This window comes from Passer domesticus, chromosome 3 (assembly GCF_036417665.1).
Source record: "Passer domesticus isolate bPasDom1 chromosome 3, bPasDom1.hap1, whole genome shotgun sequence".
Lineage (NCBI taxonomy): Eukaryota > Metazoa > Chordata > Aves > Passeriformes > Passeridae > Passer > Passer domesticus.
The window spans coordinates 71,371,534-71,392,179 of NC_087476.1; the positions used below are offsets into that span (position 1 = coordinate 71,371,534).

Consider the following 20,646-nt stretch of genomic DNA (forward strand, 5'->3'; position numbering starts at 1 on the left):
AAAAAAAGTCACAACCTCACTTTCAGCAGATGATTAGGGGTGTGAAGACAGCTACTCTGCTCTCTTTCTCCCCCGTTGTCTCATCACAGCCAGAGGAGGGAAGTCTCATTCTTACCACTCATTAAGGTACCCAAATTTCAAGTTGTTCATGTAAATATGATTTACACTTTTAGGTCATGTAAATATTTCAAGAAACAACATTTTGGTAACACTTATACACATAAAATGTACTTATATTTTTGAAGAAAAATCTGGCTAGAGTACTTGGGGGCTTTGCTGAAGCAGTACAAGAAAATGCATCAAAGTCTTTGAAATTACAAGACGAAACTGTACTTTTTTATACAGTTATCATTACGCAAGACTAAATTTTCAAAAATAATACTTCTCGACTTAGAACTTACACAGGCAAATACTTTTTCTATTTTAAACTGGGTATTTTATACCAGTTTCAAACTCCTTCTCATAAGTTTTTTCAGATACATTGCACAAGGGTAATTGCTATTTTTTATATTTTGCATTGAGTAGTACTTTGAGAAATGACCCAAATAAGCAGCAAATATGAAAAGAGGGGAAAAAAAATCAATCCATTTGCGCAGCTCTGATACAAGCCTTTCCTCTCCCTCCCATGGCACCATAGTGCTGTCTACAGTAATGACAGGGGTTATTTGTAAAAAAATATTATGGTGCCAAGATGAACTTCTGCTAGAACCATGTAAAAAAAAAATGAGTAATTCATCAGCTGGAATCCAGAAAACCATATTGTCGCTAGACCTAGTCTGAGCACTCATTAATAAAGCCAGCTTCTAATGGGGCCATATACCATCTGCAGAAAATTTTTCTCCTCAAAGAAAAAAGTACTTGGGGCCCTTTGCACTTATCAGTTGCTATAAGACATCAGTGGTTGTTTAAGAGCAATCAAACCTTCAGTCAAAGGCCTTCCAAAGAAATCGTGCTAAAACTTTTTGGATTGCTGCCCCGTGTGAAACAATTTGAGATTTGGTGAACACATTTACCAGATCTCAGCTGTGTGCTCTCCTTTCACTTTGCATCTCACAGTACATTGCATACACGGAGTCAAATGCCAGAAGAGCTCTTCTTGCTGGCACATCCTCTGTTATGGCACCGAGCTTTACCCTTCTGCTTTCCTTGGGCCTTTCCCAGACATGGCTATGCAGCAGATCCCACTGGGACCAGCTGCAGCTCAGGCCCTGGACAGGTAGGTTGGTTGAGAGGTTATGTTGCAAACCCCTGCAGCTCAGACACAGAGAAGCACAGAGTCCCTGGCTCCGTGCACAGGACCAGAGCCACCACTTCCAGGCATTACCAAACCTGAGAACCTACAGCAGCACCCCACAGAATGTATGGATGTCCAAACCCCATTGTTTTTAAACTGAGAGCATGGGAGGGGAAAATAAACATTCTCCTTGAAGCAACTAGGAACGTCTTTTCCTGAAGACTGGCAACAAAAGATGAAGAAAAGGTTTTCCATCCAGCAACTAAATTATTATTCAGCATACCAGCAGGACTCTGTGTGCTGTTACAGATCAGGACAACACAGGCCATTTGTATCAGTAGGAAGCTCTTAGGAAATTATTCTGGGACGTGCATGCAAGAACAGATGACTGTTGTCCAAGAGAACTTAGGGCTCAGGCTAAACGAATCAGTAAATTGAAAAAACCCAAGTTAAGTACTCTGAAAGCGCATCTAAAATTATGACCACATAGAGAAAGCTCTGCGTACGAAAAAATGCAGGGTATTTTTCCTGATCATATTTTGGGTACGTAAGGCATTGCCTAAAAATGTAACAAAATCTCACTTACTTTGAAAATTAAGGTAAAAGAACAATAAATGTTAGGCAAATGTAACCAGTTGTAACAACAATATGGGAAGGCAGGGAAATCTGAGAGCGTAAAAGTCAAATCAAACTTGGTTAGCTTTTTAAACACTTGAAATTTAATCGTAACTAAATGGCTATGGTTGCACTTCAGAGCAACCAAAATAGCTCTGTAAGATTGAGGTTATATTTAATTAGTATTTAAATCCTAATAATGCAGCTTAATTTCTCTTTATTACAGCCATAATAGTGTATGAATTAAGCATTTCTGTACCTACATAACCCAGCTGCCTTTTTAGTTGAAATGAGAAGTTTCTCCAATGCCTTAGACAAGCATCAACTCCGAGGAATTTACTTGCAGGTATCATGTGAAAAATGCATGAGAACCATCATATAAATTATGATTTTCCAGAATTGATATAAATAAATGAATAAATATGAAAACAGAAATGGAAGAAACATACAGTGTTCTCAAAAATACACAATAATTCCAAATATTCAACAAATTCCATAGCTTCTGCTTCCAGGCCCTCATTTTAAAAAGGTTTGATAGTCCAGAGAAATAGATAGATTTCTCTTCTTTTCATGCCTGGTAACATCATTGGTAATATTTTTATTTGACATTTGTCCATGTAGGCAGGAAAACCCCTGTCAGTGTTACACAAACTATTCAGAACAGCTCATGGTTTTAAAGTGGCACTCTACACTGATCAACAATATCTCAGAGAGGAAAGTGGACGCTGCCTCAAGCTCAACTTGAACTTATTCATAAAATACACTCATCCAAGCTTGTAGGTTATGTCAATAATACAAGATGCTGTAAGTCTGCAGACTTTGGTTATTTTTGCTCTAACAGCATTTTTAAGAAGCAGCTGGGAGAGATTGCAGGAGGCAGGAGAGAGCTGCAATGCAATATTGTTTTATGGATTTTTCTCTGTACAGGGAATGTAGCTGGCTCAGTATTTCTCTTCCCTCCAAATCTTTAAGCAGGTAAAAACAGCACAAATATGGGTGTGATTTACTTTTTAAGGTGAAATTCTTCTGGCTTCTCAGATAAAGTAGAAATTCTCATTCTTTCCCAAAGACGTGAAAGTCTGATGCAAGAAATGGTAAAAAAAGACAACATTCCAGCTGATGCACTGCTGGAACATCAGCATATTCCATCAAGGGCAGAGGCAATGGTTTCCAGTTTCATCTTCTCTGTTTTGTTTTACCCTTTTACAAGAAATTACAGCCACTTATGAATAACAGCTCCTTGACAACATTACTTGAGGAAAATGTTTGATCAGCTTTTCCAGTGCAAACACCTCCTATGCTGTTTCATCTAGTTTAGCAATTTTATATACAAGAATTGACATTGTAGTAGCTAGATTAATTTAATTCTATTTGGGATTAGAGATTATATTAGAGTCTTTGGTGGTTGTGCTGAGAAGGAGAATTCCCAGATTTACCCTTAAAATTCATTCTTCCTACAGAGGAGCTTTTGTAAAAGGGCATTGCCTTACTTTCAAGCAGCAGCATCATAATCCAAATAAAATAGAAGCTTTAGAACACCTTCTGCAGAGTCAAAGCCAGATTTCTTTCACCTGCACTAATATAATAGTTAAAATAACTCAAAGTAACATAAATAACAACTACAAAAAGTTGTCCTTGCAGGCAGATACTTCCCATTTTGGCACAAGGTTTAGAACAGTGATCTACAGCTGACAGAAGTGCTGCATGTTTTCCCTTGACCCCTGCAGAAGTTAATGGCAATTGTCAGCACTTGAAACTCCAGAATGTTAGGTCATGACGTATCTTAAATAATTACTAGAAACAAAATTTATATTTGTCCTGCTTGAGCAGATGCTTCAGCCTCATGCAGGCTAAGTGCACATGCCCTGACATAAATGAGCTGCATGGACATGAGGTGACCACAGTGCAGGGGAGGAACAAACAAAAGAATTTGTTCCTCCCCTGCATCCCAGTTTTATTGACCCATACGCATTGTCCTGGGCAGCTGTTGTAGATGAGGAAGGCTACTGAGGAAAATGCATGTTATTCATGGCCAACACCAGCATGGCAAGGCTGTCCACGAAGCAGCCAGGGACCAGCAGAGCCCGCTCTGTGACTTGCAGTGTGACCAAGCCTGCTGTGAATGTCCTCAGCTGGTGTCTGCATGCATGGGTCTTAGCAGCTGACATGGGATCTGGTGGTTCTGGTTGTAGGCTACAGACTGCTCCAGAGCTAAAGTTCCCTTGCAGTGAGCAGGTTTTCTTCCTGCTACAACCAAAATGGTTACATTCCATTTTACCCTTACATAGCACACAACAATAATTAATAGTTCTCCTATATATCATTTTGTTTTATGAGGTTGAAGACTTTGACTTTCAACCAGACTAAGATTTCTAAACCTTTTATTTGTATTCCTTTCCTTCTTTTCTTCACCATGTTCCTGTCTTCTATAGAGGGAGGTGAGGTGTCCAGACTAGAGCGATAGTCCTCTGGAGGCTTTGGCATTCTCAGCTAAGCACAGTAATTATTTCTGTCTTACAACTGACATTCCCAGTAATGAGGCTGCAAGTGACATTTGCCCTTTCTTCCAACACAATGAAGGTAATGAATCCCACTATATTTGCAGTCCACTATAAATCTAGATTCTTTTTCTGCAGTATTGTCAATTTAGCTGCTATTTACCACCTGTATACATAAATCCAACTCTTTTTCTCCCTCAAATGTAATTTGCACCTGTCTTTCAATATATCCCTTCTTATTGATTTCAGACTATTCTTTCAATCTATCAAGACCATTTGGAACTCTAATCCTAATTGAAATTATGTTGACTGGCATATAAACTGCTGGCCTACCTCCTTTTTAAAGGCAAACACAAAGTCTGCCTTTACTCATCCCTTGGGACTTCAAGCTTCCTCTAGGAGTTTTCAAAGGAGCTTGTTAATGGTTTGGAGATTGTTTTTCTTGGCTCCTATGTGCTCAGGAGAAATTTTATCAGTCTAGCCTGACTTGAGTACATCTCATTTGCCTTTGGATCTTTTACTCTTGCTAGTAGTGAATACTAGGAGAACTACATAATTGCATATAGCTTATAATCTTTAGAAAGACTAAAAGCACAGAGAATAAGGAAGAAAAAAATTCTGATCTCATTTATTTTCTCTTTCATCTTTCCTTAGAAAGGTGCTTCACCTTTCACCTTTTATGCTTTCTTTCACCTTTCCCTTGGATCCAACTTGTCCCTGAACTCCCCTGCCATTTCACATGTCTTCTGTTTGATGTAGCTTAGTGTGCTCAGGGGTCTTGCTGCTTCACACTTACACTGAGCAGTATCCTTCTAGGCTCATTCTTACAAACACTTTTGTCCTTCCCTTGTCAAAACTTTTGAGCCACTGAAAAACTGCTGACGTAGTCTGTGACTGTGTTTGTACTTTTCTGCACCAAAAGAAGATGGTGCTGGTCTATAAACCTGATGTCTTCTGGACAGTACCAAAGAATATCTGCTGATTCCTCCTTCTACAGAGTTCATCCCACAGAAACTCTCCTGTTGCTTCCCTGATTTTGTTTAGATGAGCTTTTCTTTCACAGAAGTAGCTATATAACTTCTCTCAGAAGAGGGATCAAGGTTGTTTCCCAATTACTTTTGCTCTTATCACCTTCCACTTACAGACTGCTCCCTTGTTCCATCAGTGTGGTTATATATATTTAGGAGACTTCAGCACTACAACACACTCCCCACTTTCTCATATGCAACAATTTAGCCATAAAGCCTTCCAGCCAGCTGTGATTTACCTTTTCCCACCATAACATGCTTTTCCCACACTCCCTTTGCTTGCACTGATCCCTAACCCTTCTCCACATGGGAGTGTTAAATGACTCATCAGAATTACAGTCCGACGTTGGCAATTCTTCCCTTTGTGTATCTCCCATTACAGCTACACAGGAGTGTCCCTGGAAAAGCATCTCTGCAGGAATAGAGTTTTTCACTTCCTTCCAGCACCCTGCTGTGGCCTGACAGCAGTCTTCCTATTCTCATCCCTGCTAGACTGAAGATATTCTCTAATTGCAGACTTTCTAAAATGAGAGCACACTACTGTACTGGCTCATTTAATTACACTGGGACAATTCCAGCTCCTGCTGTGGGAGGATGAGGCTATTTACTGACTAAGCAATAAAAATTCACAGTGGGTCCGGACTTGGAAAAAGAAACAAAAGTACCAAACTGATTTCCTATGTCCACACCCTGCTGTGCAAGGAGTCAGTAGAGCTGGGTTTCATTTATGGGTGGTTCCTAGTGTTGTTCATTCCCATCTCTGCTCCCAAGTCACTAAGATGCAACAATCAGGAATGACTAACTGGGTGCTCTCCTGCAGGGAGCGGGGAGACTAACCAGAGCAAATTAGGGGACCAGAGCACCAAAGGTACATTTAGGTAAAACCTTGACATGGTACAGGTTGCTGACACTTTCACAGAGCTTTATGGAGAGCTCTCTACAAGTCACCATCAGTCCACCTGTGGCAGTGTGATAGAGTTTGGCTTTCCAGCATATTTCCTTTTCTTGTGTTTCTATCATTGCTTTATATTCTCTTTATGCACTTTTGTTCCCCTCTGCAAAACTTCAAAAGTCTCTCTGCTTCTGAGGACTTTAAGATATTAAGCTCTTGGTGCACAATTCTGCAGTGGCAGCCCTGTACACCTGTGAACTCTGATGCCCTCAGTATTTTACCCTGATGGCAGCAGGGCTTAGTGCTGCCTTTATCCCATGGGCTTACCTGTCCCTATTTCATGTCATGCGTGGATACAAGCAGTCACACAGTTTATCTATAATTCACAGCAAAATTCACTGATCAGAAAGGCCATTTGCATTTTCTGCAAGTTCACCTTCATTCTCAAGGCTTCCTGTTTTTATTTATGCTGAACTCCCCCACAGCCAAGCAGTCCATCCTAGGCATGCCCTCATGTCACAGTCTCCTTGAACACAAAGTCAACAATCTGAGCTTGATGTTGCAATTAGATTATCTTTCCTGGATCATTCCAGCTGCTCCAGAGTCTTTGGATTCACCAGTGGGAATCTGAAGAAATGCCTCATCTGAATAGTTATCCTAAATTTAATATTTATTTACTTAATATTTGCCTGGTTTGGAGCATTTGTCAGTTGTACTTGACAGGAGGTATGTATGCTGTTATGGAAGGTGAACTGGGGGTTACTTGTCCATGTAATTTATTTGCTGGCTGGACACAATGCTTGGGTACTGAATTTCCTTACTACGTAAGTTGCAACCCAAGGCATACTGATATACAAATGGACCAGACTGGAACAGACTCTTAGACCCAGGGTAACCCTCCTTACACATGCATTACTTAAACTCTTAGTTTGTAGGTAGACAGATTTTTGTATGTTGGCAGGTTTTTCTCATAGGCCATGCATCTCATGTTACTCAATTATCCTAGCTTTCTTAAATACATGCACTAGGTTCAGAGATCTTGTTCTTTATGAAAATGGTGTGAAATTACAAATTCCAGTATTTTCATTTAGATGAAACTCCTATTACTGTGTATTCTGCTGCAGTGTGCTTGTATACTTCAAAAATAAATTCAAAGGTATTTTTAGTGGCACACAAGAAAGCAGGTTAAGCATTATGATTTTGTTCCATTCCTAAGCATCATGATAGTGCTACAGCGGCGCTGGCTAAATATTACTCGTTCTTCTTTTCCCCAGTATGTTCATCCTGCTGTTGGCATGTGTTAAAAATATTAGCCCAGGTTTTAACTATAAGCTCCCTGAAATACTCAGCAATTATGCCATTATCTTCAATGGAAAAAAAAAAAAAAGGAATGGGCCCACTCTGGTTGTGGTTGCGCTGCTTTTCCAAGTGCTCACACAAGTGCAATTTCTATGCAAAGGTAACACTGTAAAAACAAGTGTCATTTATTCTAATTGAGACAAAGAAAATGCTGTACAATATCACCACTTTATACTGCCCAGGAAACACTTACCTCAGATAAATGACCCTCTGTTCCAAATGAAATGTCTTCCATAACCTGTTCGAGATAAATTATTAAGTATATAGTAAATACATGCTATATAAACAGTATGATTTTAATGGAACTTATGAAAAACATATAGCACAATAAAAAGTTATGTAAGCTGAAAAATTGCATCTATTTTCTTCACATGCATGAAAAACTTAAATTGCATTTATAATGGGGCAGTGGCAGCTACCCAATATTTAAAACTCTATTTGAGTACATTTTATTAAGGCCTGCTTTGGCTTCTCACTTAAAACCCACAAGGAATACAGTCTCTAAAACTGAAGGACTAACTATGGATTGAAACAAACTTTTCTATCAAGCCCTTGCAGATCTGTACACCATTCAAGAGTCTACAGGCTTTTGGGGTTTTTTTTGGTACAAACCCTGTAAACCTTCTCGGGCAGGCAAATGAGAAATCAATGTTTCCTATTGGTAACAAATGCTATAGTTAGTTCTTCCTTCACAATTTCCTTCATCTGTGAAGTCTATAAGAAATTAGCCAATGTTTCATTGACTGGCTGAGAAGCAAAGAAATTTGATGACTGGAAGGATCATCATCATTGGGAAATCATTAATACTAAGCACACATAACAGTGTTGTTGATAATAAACTGAGCTAGGGATACTGCTTTGGTATGCACACACACACGCATACATACATAGATATACATAATAAAAGTGCAAAATCTGCCATAAAATCACAATTGTTACTGGATACTATTCTCAGCAATCAATCTGAAAAAAGGTTTAAATTTCTCTTGCCTGTAATATCAAGTTTCTGATGGTATTTTTACTGGTAAATCACACGTAAGCATTAAGCTTACTGAGGTGCTACAATCCCTAGCTAAAGAGCCAGCATTTTTAGCAGCAGAACTTCACCCCAGGCTCAGATGCAGCTGAGGAGTTCTGTGCTGCACAGCTCCACATGTGGCTGTGCACTGAGCATCTGATCATTGTCTACAAGCCAGCTGCCTCCTGCCACTGACATCCTTTTTTAGCTTGGATCAATACAAGAAATACACAAATGCTGACATTCACTAATGCTTCGTGTTGACATTTTAAAATAAGATTAAATTTTAAATTTCCAAATTATTTTCTAAGCTCCACAAACACAGTGTTTAATTAAAGCTCAAATGAATGCACAGTTTATTTAGCTTTCAAAAGGCTTTGTCCTTTACACATTACACATTTGCCTCCTGGACCACAGGCTATCCCAATGCACAGTAATCAGTTACAGTCTTTCTTGGTGCTTGCTAACACTAAATTCTGAAAAATGTTGTATCACATTCTGTGATAACTTCTTTTTAATGGCAGACACCACATTAAATATTATTTTTTGTGATGGTCCATTTGGTATCACTTAGACCTCAGTAACTTTAAAAAATTTAATCACATGAAGGCTTTACAATTATAGAACATTTTCCAAACACCAGAGTGATCTTCAACCAACCCCAAAATATCATCCCAGATGGCCAAACTGAAGTATGCAGAGAAGAGGAAAAAGACAGCTGGCCTTATCCTTATCCCTGTTCTTTACTTCCTTTGTGAAGAAAAAGTGAGAAATTAACTACAAACAATTCTGATGGGACAACTACCAAAAATGCTGACTTAGAGAACGTAAAACTACTGAATTTTGGATTTTACCTTGTAACTTTAATCACCTCAATTTTCTTGAAATCTAGTAGGTGTTTCTTTCCTTCATACTGATTAAGAGGGAGCACTGCACAGCATGCCAGAGAGCAGAAGAAGAAAAAAGGATAGGTCAGGAACTCAAGCCTGCAGGTGCACACATAGCCATGTTCATTAGGTTACTTGCTGTTAGGGAGGTTCCAGCACACACAAATCTCTCAGTTTATTAGTGATCACTGGTGATTTTGCTGTTTTTAAAAGCTTTTTATGAAAGTGTTTGCTTACACATATATTATCAAGAAGCAAAAAAATAAAGCAAGGTATTATAAGGAGTGGAAGAAGCAGGCATTAATGTCTGAAGAGAAATGAAATTGTGTTGTATATTTTAGAAATCATCCAGATTGTATCTAACCATGCAGTAATGATCCACCTCACTCAGTTTAAAAGCATGGAATGTATGTGAGATGAAAACTAAAACCCACCTAAATTCCTCAGAGACTTAGAAGAAAATCAAGCCAAATAGTCACAAAAAGTCAAACTACAACTGAAAAGATGGGACAATTTCATCAACACAGCAACCAGCTGGAAAGTACACATTTATATGAGAATTCAAGAATCTACATCAAATACATTAGACAAGCTGACTTCCACGTGACTGAGGGTAGCAATATTGTCTGCAACTTTGCTCCAGTGTTTTTCTAATGCTATAGCCTAATGAATTATCTTCAATTAAGAGAGGCACATCTTATTTAAGTAGCTCAGAGTGGCTCACAGGATGATTTCTGCTGGCCCCACTTTATTTAGTTTTCACCGAAACATCATTAAGGATGTTTCAACAAGCTGAGCTGACAATGCATTTGATTTTCATCCCTAGTTAACAGTCAGTGTTATAAAGGACGCCTGATTTACTGAATTATTTTGGGATGCCAGTCTACCACATAAAAACTGTAGGAAAAAAATCAGCAGTGTCTTAAAAAACACAGTTATGAAAACTATAAAATAACTGTTAATAAACCTGTGCTCACATGATAGTAAAATAATAAACTTTCAAAGAATTTATGCCTTACATATTTTCTATGCCAGAACATGTCATATTTTATGATTTAGTGAGGATATTGAATTAAAAATGATAAATGGCCCCTCTGCAAAGCAGTATCTGAGGATCTATGAAAAGGGCTCTTTCATCTATTTTGCTTTTATTATTATTGTTATGTTTCTTACTTAGTTCTTCTTGCTTTCAAAGTAAACCTATATAGTAAGATACAGTTATTTGCAAGAAAACTATTTATAGTACACATCAACAAAACCAATATTCACCTGGCACTAGTGCTTAGCTCTATATGACACAATAAATAACTGGAGAGCTTCATTTATAGCATTCTACTGTAAAGTAAATCAATCACCTGGGGGTGTAATGTACTTTCCAAGGCATATATGCACATATGTTATTATCAGCCTTTTGTATACTGTCTTGAATTAATTAATTCAGTAACCTCTAAGTACAAAGAACACCACTCTTTCTTTCTGCTTCAGTGGCCAATGGTTCTCTCTAGAAACTCCCTGAGGGGGAACAGAGGTTGTGACACAGTTGAACAGAATAGTCATTCCAGAAATGTGGCAAGCACAGCAAGCTACACCTCTCACAGGGGCACCACAGCCTTGTTAAATAATATGAAACCACATATTTTGACAAATGCATGCTTTTCTATTAGGTGTCCTTGCTTGCTGATAAATGGCTATGGAAAGGTTCCCTGCTAATGGCAAAAAATAAGTTTTTCCACAGGAGTCATAAATGGCTAAATTGAGAGACTAAGCACCACATCACTTTTTTTTTGCCACAAATATTGAATTATTTTTAAATAAAAAAGTCACTACCATATAACAGAGCATTTAAATGCTTCAGAAATTGTTTGTTTTTCAAGCCCATTTACAAATCAAGACAAATTTTTTCTTGCACTTCAACATGTTCAAAACCAGAAGTTAGCATGATTTGTGTCAGGTTTTTTTGCTTGCTTTTATATTCCGCCTTGTGATGAACTACTAAGAGATGTCAGGAAATAATCTGTTATGGCTCTTCTCTAAAAGTTTAGACACTGCCTGTCACTGCAAATACAGTTTCCTCTTCCATTCAAGATATGGGGAACCATACCTCAAGGCCCACACATCTCTCCACAATCAGAAGTCATCTCACTTCAGCTGCCCAGCTGCCATTCTTGGATAGCAAGTTTGATTTCCAAGGAAAGAATCTGGGCTTGCAGGGGTGAAAGAGGTGATAAGCTATAGCACAAATATCAGGACTGCTACAGAGACAATCACAAAATCTCAAACACTCCAGAGCCTCTAAGCACTTTTGAAAGAGGAGCACAGCTTTCCATAACCGACAGAACTCCTCATATAATTTCAGCAGACTCATAAAAAATATGGTAAGGCAGTGATGAGGGTGAAATCAAAGCCAAGCTGACCATTTCTAATAAAAATGTTATTTATGGCTATGTGAAGCCAGTCTGTAAACCATTTGCCCTGGAAAAAGACTGCAAGAACTACTGAAGCCCAATACAAAACCAGAATTTTACTAACAAGAGGATATTTTACTGTCAGGTATGGGTCTGCTTTTCACTAAAACTCAGCCAATATAAATGCAAAATCAGGCATCAGATTTCAGAGCAATGCACAGTTTAATGGCTCTTACTATCAGATGCAATTAAGCATAATTTAAATTTTTTCAACTTAATTCCATGGTAATAAAACTAACAACTGCTGTTGGAGGGTCTTTTTGTCACAGTGGTGCTGTTGGGTGATGAAGCTTTTTTAACAGCTTGTTGACATAGGCAGTACAGTTAAAAGACTATTAGATAATGGTTGGTTTTTCAAGCAGGGATAGCATTCCAGATCAAAACATGAAAACATAAAAGAAATTTGTCAAACCTTCTAAGCTTTATGATTTTTTTCCTCCTAATTGTTTAATAACTGTTGGATGCTGTAAGCCTATTAGCATCTATTAGCTCAGAAGTCTTTGACCATTTCACTAAGGGAGGAAAAGTAACTCTCTCTCCATGTCAGCTAACAACGATTCAGGCTAACAAGTCAGCAGAACAGCTCAGAATGAAACTCGTCAGTGAGATGAGGAACAATTGACAATTTTGGTCAAATACTTAATAGTTTTTCCTTTAAATCCTGGTGTACATTGTGTATTCATTGCCTGAATAATTTCTGCATTTTAAAAAGACTGATGGTAAAAGGGAAAAGGGTTGAGGGACTTCTGAGAAGCTAATAAGCTATTTTATTCATGTCCCAGATTGAAAGCCAGATGTTAAGTTCATACTTAACCTGCCCTGCTGACCCATCACAAAGATTCAACTCCTCCTCTCAACAGGAAAACCAGCAGTATCCCTTAAATGCAGCTGCAGACTATTTCAGATACCTCTTTCAGCTCCCTGTGTTTGGGGCAGGAAACAGCACCCCACTCTGTGCCCTTTAGAAAGTGATCTTCTTTTCTTTTTTCAGAATCAGATGGGGCATCAGCAGTCATCTCCATCTCATCCATTTGGTTCTCTTCTTCCTCAGAAACACAGCAACTGCTTTCTTTCAGCTGAAACCCTCGGATCAACAGCTGACAGGCCTCCAAGTCAGCTTCCCACACTCTTTGGAGCAGCTGGCTCCCACAGCTGAAATAAAAGCCAAAAGAAAATAAAACTGCAGTTCGGGGAGAATAGTTGCTATTTCAAGTAACACTTGCAGTAACTGCTTATTATAGACAGAAAAGTAAAAACAACCAAAAAACCTAACAGGACCTCAAATACTCCCACAGAGATAACATTGCTGTATCAAACTGAAAAGCAGAAAAATTATTGCCCTATTACAAAGTGGATGATAGAAAAAACCTCCTTGGGTTAAGATGTTGCTTCCAGCTGTATGGCAAACACTGCCTACGTGAGACTTCGTTCTGCTCTTCAGACACAGGTTCAGGGGCTTTGCCATCATAGCCAGGCCTTCCTTTACAATATCATATACACAGCCTGTCATCCCACACCCATGTGGCTTCCCTGAGTTTGACACAGAAGATCATGTGTCATGTTCATTAAATCAGGTCTCATTTTGGAAAATAGGTACACTAAATTTCTTATTAGACTATTTCAGCACTGGTGAAACAGGTTAGACTAAACCAAAATGGTCTCCCTTTTTTGGGTTTTATACTTTTGAGAGTTGTCATTATCTCTTACTAATGTGCTTTGGTTTCCTTCTACTTTGTTATGGCACCAAAACAAAAACAGAATTCAAAATACAAAGCCTCTATAAACTTTTCATCCATTAATCATCTCTCAAATATGTACATTACAAATAATGCTCCTGAGATCCATCCAAAAGTTATTTCCACCTCAAAAAAATTGGGAATTTTAACTGCAGATAGATTCTGAGAACTGAATACTAACATCACACTGTCTGTAAGTGATGTGGTCACATCTCCATTTAATACATGTTGTCTCTAAGGAACCAAATGAGTAGGTTGCTTGCTAAAATATAGTAGATCAGTGGTATAGCCTGGGATGGGACTGAGAAGTCCTATGGCAATACACTATACACTTCCAGACAGATTTCAATGCTAGTTTGAATTTCAATTCAAACTGCAATATTTTTTTCACTGTTCTTTTTCAGATTATATAATTTACTATATAGTGAGAAATTATAAGTGACTTAAAAGAAGAAAAATAACCATTTGATTTTAACTTTTCCAACTAAACTAAATATCAGCTTATCTTCTATCCCAAACAAAGGAAAAAGAATCTGCACTTCTCACAATGAGTTCATTAAACTAACACAAGTATGTTTTTAACTCCACAAATTCTACAAGATGCCAAGCTGTAAAAATCACACAGCAATATACTGAGACTGAGAGCAAAATCAGGCTTCAGAAGCTGAGCTATTTGATTTGTGCTTAAGAGTCGGTATATATGTTTATTGAAGGCATAATGCAGCAAGGGGTCCACAAATTGGTCTCCCCCAAGGAGTTCAAAGTATCACTAATTAGAAAGGGAAAAATGCTTCACTGGATTACATGTCTGTGTTCTATCCAGGTAGCATTTCACTTACCAAGCCAGAAAAAGAAAATAACCCCTGCTGTTTCCCTACTTGTCAATCATATTATCATAGTTACACAGTCAAAACATTTTCCTGCAGACATACATAAGCCCATTTACTTGCTTTTTGCAAATGTTTGTTTGCATCTATATATAGCTTATTATTAAAGGCAAAAAAAAAAAAAACACCTTAGAGAGCTAAATTAGAATTTCTAGAGGATAAATTGTTTCGGCTATTTAATTTAACGAAGGGCTTTATTGTCAAAATTAGGGCAGAGAGGTGATGCATGCAGGATGTCACAGTGGGGAAGATGAACAGCATGTGTAACAGTACAGCATAATGGTGCCTGGGCTGCTGTTATTTGGCCCTGACTCAGCACATTGGTCAATGTGTCTGTGTCTAAGTTTTAAATGCATTTTAGTAATCAGCAGTTACTGAATCTACAACTAACAGATGGCTTTTATTTGAGGCCCTGATTGTTTTATCATGGTATTTGTAAAACTCTGATACATCTTGAACTAAGATGCTAAGATGTTATGCTGCATTTTTCAACCAAAATCAGTGAATGCAGGTACACTTAAACACTCTGAACAGATCTAAGCCAAACATATCAAGGCTCCACCTTTTAGTCTGTATGTTGGAATTCAGTGCCTTGAAGCATTTTTCAAACACACTTTTGGAATGAAAATTACTTTAAAGCTGCAAATAGCTAACACAGAAACACATTCCAAATTATTATTATGTTGTCCTCAGCATGTAAAAAACTTTAGCTTTTACATCAGGTGTTAAAAATTAAACTAAATTGAATTACAGAGTTTGTTTTATTCATTTTCAATCCACACTAAAAGTGCATTTGCAGTCTCCATGAAGCCTCCATGGCTGGCTGTACAGAACACAGTGAGATTTTTCAGGTATGAAACATTTCAAAATGATGGATCGAGTCTGGATGAGATTTTACATTATTCCTATACTTATAAATATTTCATGATGTATCAACACCTCTAGGTGTTATATGCCTGCCTGTATATTACTATCAAAGTGGCATATGTGGCAAGTTCAGTGGAGGTGTCTGGAACAATCTGCTGGAATCCACAACAAATCACAATCCATCAACCATTTACATAGACCCAGCGACACAAAGCATACCTTAATCACCTGCTGATTCTGAACTGCCAAGAGTCAGAGTGCCAGGCTTTGTACAAACACCAAACACATTAGAATGGTGGCCTTTTCCTCAAAGCAACTTTTCTCTTTCAAACAATCAGCAAGAGCTAGGATACAGATGAGCAGGTTCAAAGAAACACAGTGGACTGGACATGGCATGTTAGTTACAGTACTGCAGTTTCATTAGTTACTCGAGTAACTAATTAATCTAAGTGCTGCCAAGAACAATGAGGCATCACAGTGAACAAGCATTTCAAGGATTTGTGGGAGGATAATGAAACATGCCATTAGATACCCAAGATCTCCATCCCTTCCCAAAGGAATCATGTAAGGTAAGAGATGCTAGTATAAGAATACAAAGGACAAGTGATTGACACCAATGTGGTTTAACATCTACAGAGGAAAGTCTGTCTTCTCATATTAAAAAAAAAATACTGAGTAGGGAGTTAAAGACTCTGAGTAGCCCTGACACTGGAAGATAGTGTTAGTGTTGATGAGACAGAACAGGCCTCAATGGAGAAAAACAAAGTGAAATGGAAAAAAAGACAGAAGTGCTCATTTTGAATGAATGAGAGTAGGACAAGACTGCTTTTGTCAAGTCACAGCCAGGGAAATTGATGGTGAAGTAAGTGAGATGCAAGTCTCTACATGAGTAATTTTTTAGCTGCATGAATAGCTTGGACAGGTTTTACCTCAAGGATACTGTGCAGAAAGAATCTACAAGGGCAAGCCTAAGCTGACTTGAAGAATGGCTGAGACACCCACAGCAACACAAAAGGACGCAGAAGACAGAATTCTGCATCAGGTTAAGTTGATGATGATGAAAGAGCTGTCAGAGAAACAGGGCTGTTCATGGGCAGGAGGAAATGGATGTGGAACACAGAGGCTTATCCTTGAGTTCTCTTCATAAAGTGGCAATTGACACTGTAATTGCAGTTGCCTTTACTAAGGCTCAAGCAGTCTTATAGAAAACATGACCAGGGTAAAAGGGTAAAAGTAAACTAGAGGATAACTCCCCTCTACTTGTGATGTTGGCTGAAATTCATGTCAAGAGACATAACCAGCAAGGGTTCTCTCTCTTTTGAGCTCCAAAGAACATTGCTCTTCTGCCTTCTTACGAGATTCTGGGAGGTATCTCTGGGGGCTCTCTATGGCTCTCAGCACAACATTATTCTAAAGCTATTTATAGTGCTAACTGGAACTACAAGAACATGACTTTTCTTTATTGAGGGCTCTGCATACATACAAAAGGCACATTCAGTTCCTGAACATTGTAGTCTAAATGAAAACATGCTTGTGTAAAAATAGTAAAAAGATTTTATATTAAACTCTATTAAAAAAAAGAAAAAACCACAAAACTAAAACAAAACAAAGTTCTGCAAAACCTCCTCAAAAGTATATTGGAATCAACACAGGAAGATGCCACTGATTCTAAATCTCATCATCTATATTTTTCAGGAATGCCCCTTGGTGAGTGAATTGTTACAAGTAGTTTATAACACCCTGAGGCCAATATGGTCCTGTTGCTTATTTCAAGGGAAATCCCTGTAAGATTGAAGGTCAAGAGAGTGAAACTGAAGCTAAAAGGTTACACAGCAAGACAATTACTGAGAAATGGCATAATCTAAATGTAATTTAGGAGGTGAGATCAACCATCACTGAGATCTTCTAGATTACTTCCTTTTAATAACTGAGACACATTAAGGTGCATTTTCAGGAAACCATGTACTTAACTTCTCCCAGTACCTGGCACATATTTTAACTTTGCATTCACTGATCCTAAAAGCAGTTTTCTCTGACAAAAAAAGTAAACAAAATGCAACAAAAATAGTCTGGCAGAAACAACAGGGATTTTCATTCTGACAATTAAAATTATTGAGGATTTCATAAAATGGCACTGTGAATCAAAAGACTTTGTTCAATATTCCCATTCTTTATTGAACTATTGTACAAACTAGGGAAAGTTTTTCTATATTTTTTGGTCACTTGCTTCTATTTATATTTTGCACCACAGGGGAGGAATGAGCTCTTCTCACTCAACATTTAGCTATGACTTTTCTTCTTTTTCTGAAGGCAATAGCCATGCAGTGAACAAAGGAGGTAAGCAAAAGCAAGTATCTTCTAATGATACTTAGAGGACAAAAGGCAATGGTATTGTTTCTCTCTTAACAGAGCCTCACCTTTTTATTTGATTAATTATATTTATTCACAGTCATGCATTAACAATTCTTCTTATATTTAACAAGTATTTACTGTTCCAGAAATATGCTTTACTTCTCTTTTTCTTTAAAAAAAAATTTAAAAATAACTTTCCAGCCTGATCAGTTATTGTTCTTTAACCTTGGCTGTTACATTTTAAGATGCTGACAGCCAACCTGTGGAACAAACCAAGGACTACAATGTGCCAGTCAGTGACTCACATGAGGCTCCAGGGGGAAGGAGGCACATAATCCTATTTCCCCACCTGACTGGTGTGCAACAGCACACTGATAACGGAGAAACTACAAAGAAAATGTGGACTCAGTCCAAACGGCAAAACTTTTGTTTCCCCTTGGCCTGCACACTAGAAAGTCACCTTCCCTAAACATCTGAAATCAAAACTCTTTTATCCTCCCCTTCTTGCAAGTCTCCCTAATCCTATAAATGCCTTCAACATAACCTCAATTTCACAATTCAATTCCTTGCATTGTGTCTCTCTTCCCCATTCTCCTCAGGAGCCAAAAATCTCATGAAATAACTTCATATGGTTCCAATCATGTGGTTGTCTTCCAGTGTGGGGGACATCTTTTCTACTCCCTTATTTTAAAGTTCACTGATAACACCTGTTCGCTGCTCAGCACCATTGTCACATTTTTCCATGTGAAAATAAGACTCACTCCCAGAAGGAGACTCCACATAGTCCCTTGTCAGATAACAACCTTCTCTACCTTGGAAACTAGCTAAAACTCCCAAACAAAGTCTGAAGCTGGTAGTGCTTTTCCCTGGCACAAGCATCAGCAACTTGCTTCTCTGACCTTGCTCTCTCCTTTATAAAAAATAAAATAATATCTACAAAACAGCAATTAGCTCTCCCTCTTTAAATGTGATACTTCAGTCACTAGACAATATTCTGGACCAGAACCACAGAAGCCCAATAAAGCAATCCTCACAATCCCCATCTAACTTCTAGACTTATACATCTTCAACACCTGAAAAATTTGCTCTGGGCTGACACTTCTAATATCTACACTTTATAGCCACAGTCAAGTTCTCTGCACATCAGTCCTACTCAAAAGACATCCAGTGCACCCAGACAGAACATGACAATGCAGCACAGAGGTGTGGACATCACTTTCATGGAGCTGAAGAATGGGTGCTGTCAGTGGCTCTACTTTCTACAGCATCCCAGGAGCCAGGCAAATATGCAGGAAGAGACAGATTTGAGGGAAAAGGTGAGCAGAGCCTCCAAACCAGCCCTTAATGGGGTGGCTACGGCACCCATGTCTCCTCAGGACAGAGTAAATCTGGAGCTGCAGTAGACAGAGCACCTGGAGCCAGATGCCAGATATCCTGTGTCCTGTTGAGTGATCTAACCTCTACAATACAGCCCATCACAGTCTTAAATTGTGTTGGGATTAGGAGCTCTCACTTCTTGGCTTGGTGAGCAAAAAGAAGAGCAACAGTTCAATTCCCTCCTTGTTCACAAATTTCAGACAAGTCCTAGTGGAGAACGCCAAATACATTTAGACACCTTTTCATCTGAGATTTTTGACTCTGGAGATGCCCCATGCCACATATAAAAAACACTTAGAGAATGGAACTGAAATGTAACATTACATTGGAAGGAAAAATGCCATGCTGGAAGGCAACCATTCAAATACTGCACAGCCTTCTTCAGACAGCTACCGCCTGTAGCATGCTCCTTGCTTCCTTCACATCTCTGCTTGTCCATATCTGAACTTGCACTCCAGGAACAGTGTATTTCTGTGGGTCTGAGAGCAGGGACAACAGGTTTTATACTCCTTTCAGTTAAAAAACTTAACCCTGCTCTTCACTGCCTCTATTTTCTCCCTCTCTCTGTCCTGTTACCTAGAAGGTAACACTGCCGTTCTATTACTTGGGGTAGCTCCAGGTAGTGCCTTTAGGCAAAGACATTTTGTATATATTCATAATGAGGCTATACCATCAATTCGATAAATTGCATAATTAAGGAAAAAAGGTAAATATTTTGATGGATTCTAAGATTTCTGAGGAATCTTCTCAGACCTCACAAAGCTATAAACTTGAACTGCCTTCAAATTGCTTTAAAAATTCCTTTCCATGCAGAATTTTTCATATAAAGAAGCTAACAGCAACAAATAAGAAATAATATTAATGTAAAAATACATGGCCCCTCACAGTGTTCTCAGTAAACAAAACAAAAAATAAAAAGAATAAATTAATATCTGCCAATGTTCTCTGCCAAATGTGTTTAAAAAAATCAGGCTTATCAACTACACTCATTATCCACAATTTTTTCCACTCAGTAAAACTACTGCATCGAGGATACCAAAAGATTAACACTGAAATCTAAAACCAGTCTGCTAAAAATTGAGATATTTTCTAAAACCCCCTAGCCTGATAAGGCAACCGCAGGATAGAACTACCACCTTGCATTTCATGTGAAATGTACATACTGTGTGTCTGTTTTTTCTTTCCCAATAGGCCTGTTAAAAACAATAAAGCTAGTGCTTAAAAGCAACAGACATTTGATTAGTGTTATTAAAAAACAAGATACCACACAATATCAAACAATACTTCAATCATTTTGTCTTCAATCCTCCAGCCATTTATTTTACCTGGTGCAGAACTTTAATCACGGGCTGTCATCTTTTTACCAATATTCAATGTCACTGTGTTATACTTAAATTATCTCCACTGGAAACACAAAATGATAGACTGCTG

The 20,646-nt window shown here is 38.2% G+C and overlaps 1 protein-coding gene across 11 annotated transcripts in view; it reads right to left on the reverse strand.

Annotated features, from left to right (window-relative positions):
- DISC1 (DISC1 scaffold protein) overlaps positions 1-20,646 on the reverse strand; it is a 193,679-nt gene that overhangs the window by 527 nt on the left and 172,506 nt on the right. For 6 of the 11 annotated variants that reach the window (XR_010358920.1, XM_064413843.1, XM_064413846.1 and 3 more), the window contains 2 exons: positions 12,905-13,148; positions 7,820-7,864 (listed from right to left, as the gene is read on the reverse strand). Coding sequence is in view for 8 of the 11 variants with exons in the window: in XM_064413843.1 (XP_064269913.1) it covers positions 7,820-7,864; positions 12,905-13,148 (289 nt within the window). In the remaining 3 variants the exon portion in view is untranslated. Of the gene's footprint in view, positions 1-7,819; positions 7,865-9,498; positions 9,575-11,632; positions 11,735-12,904; positions 13,149-20,646 lie in introns of those variants that run through there. The other 5 variants (XR_010358918.1, XR_010358919.1, XM_064413848.1 and 2 more) reach the window with 5 other exon arrangements.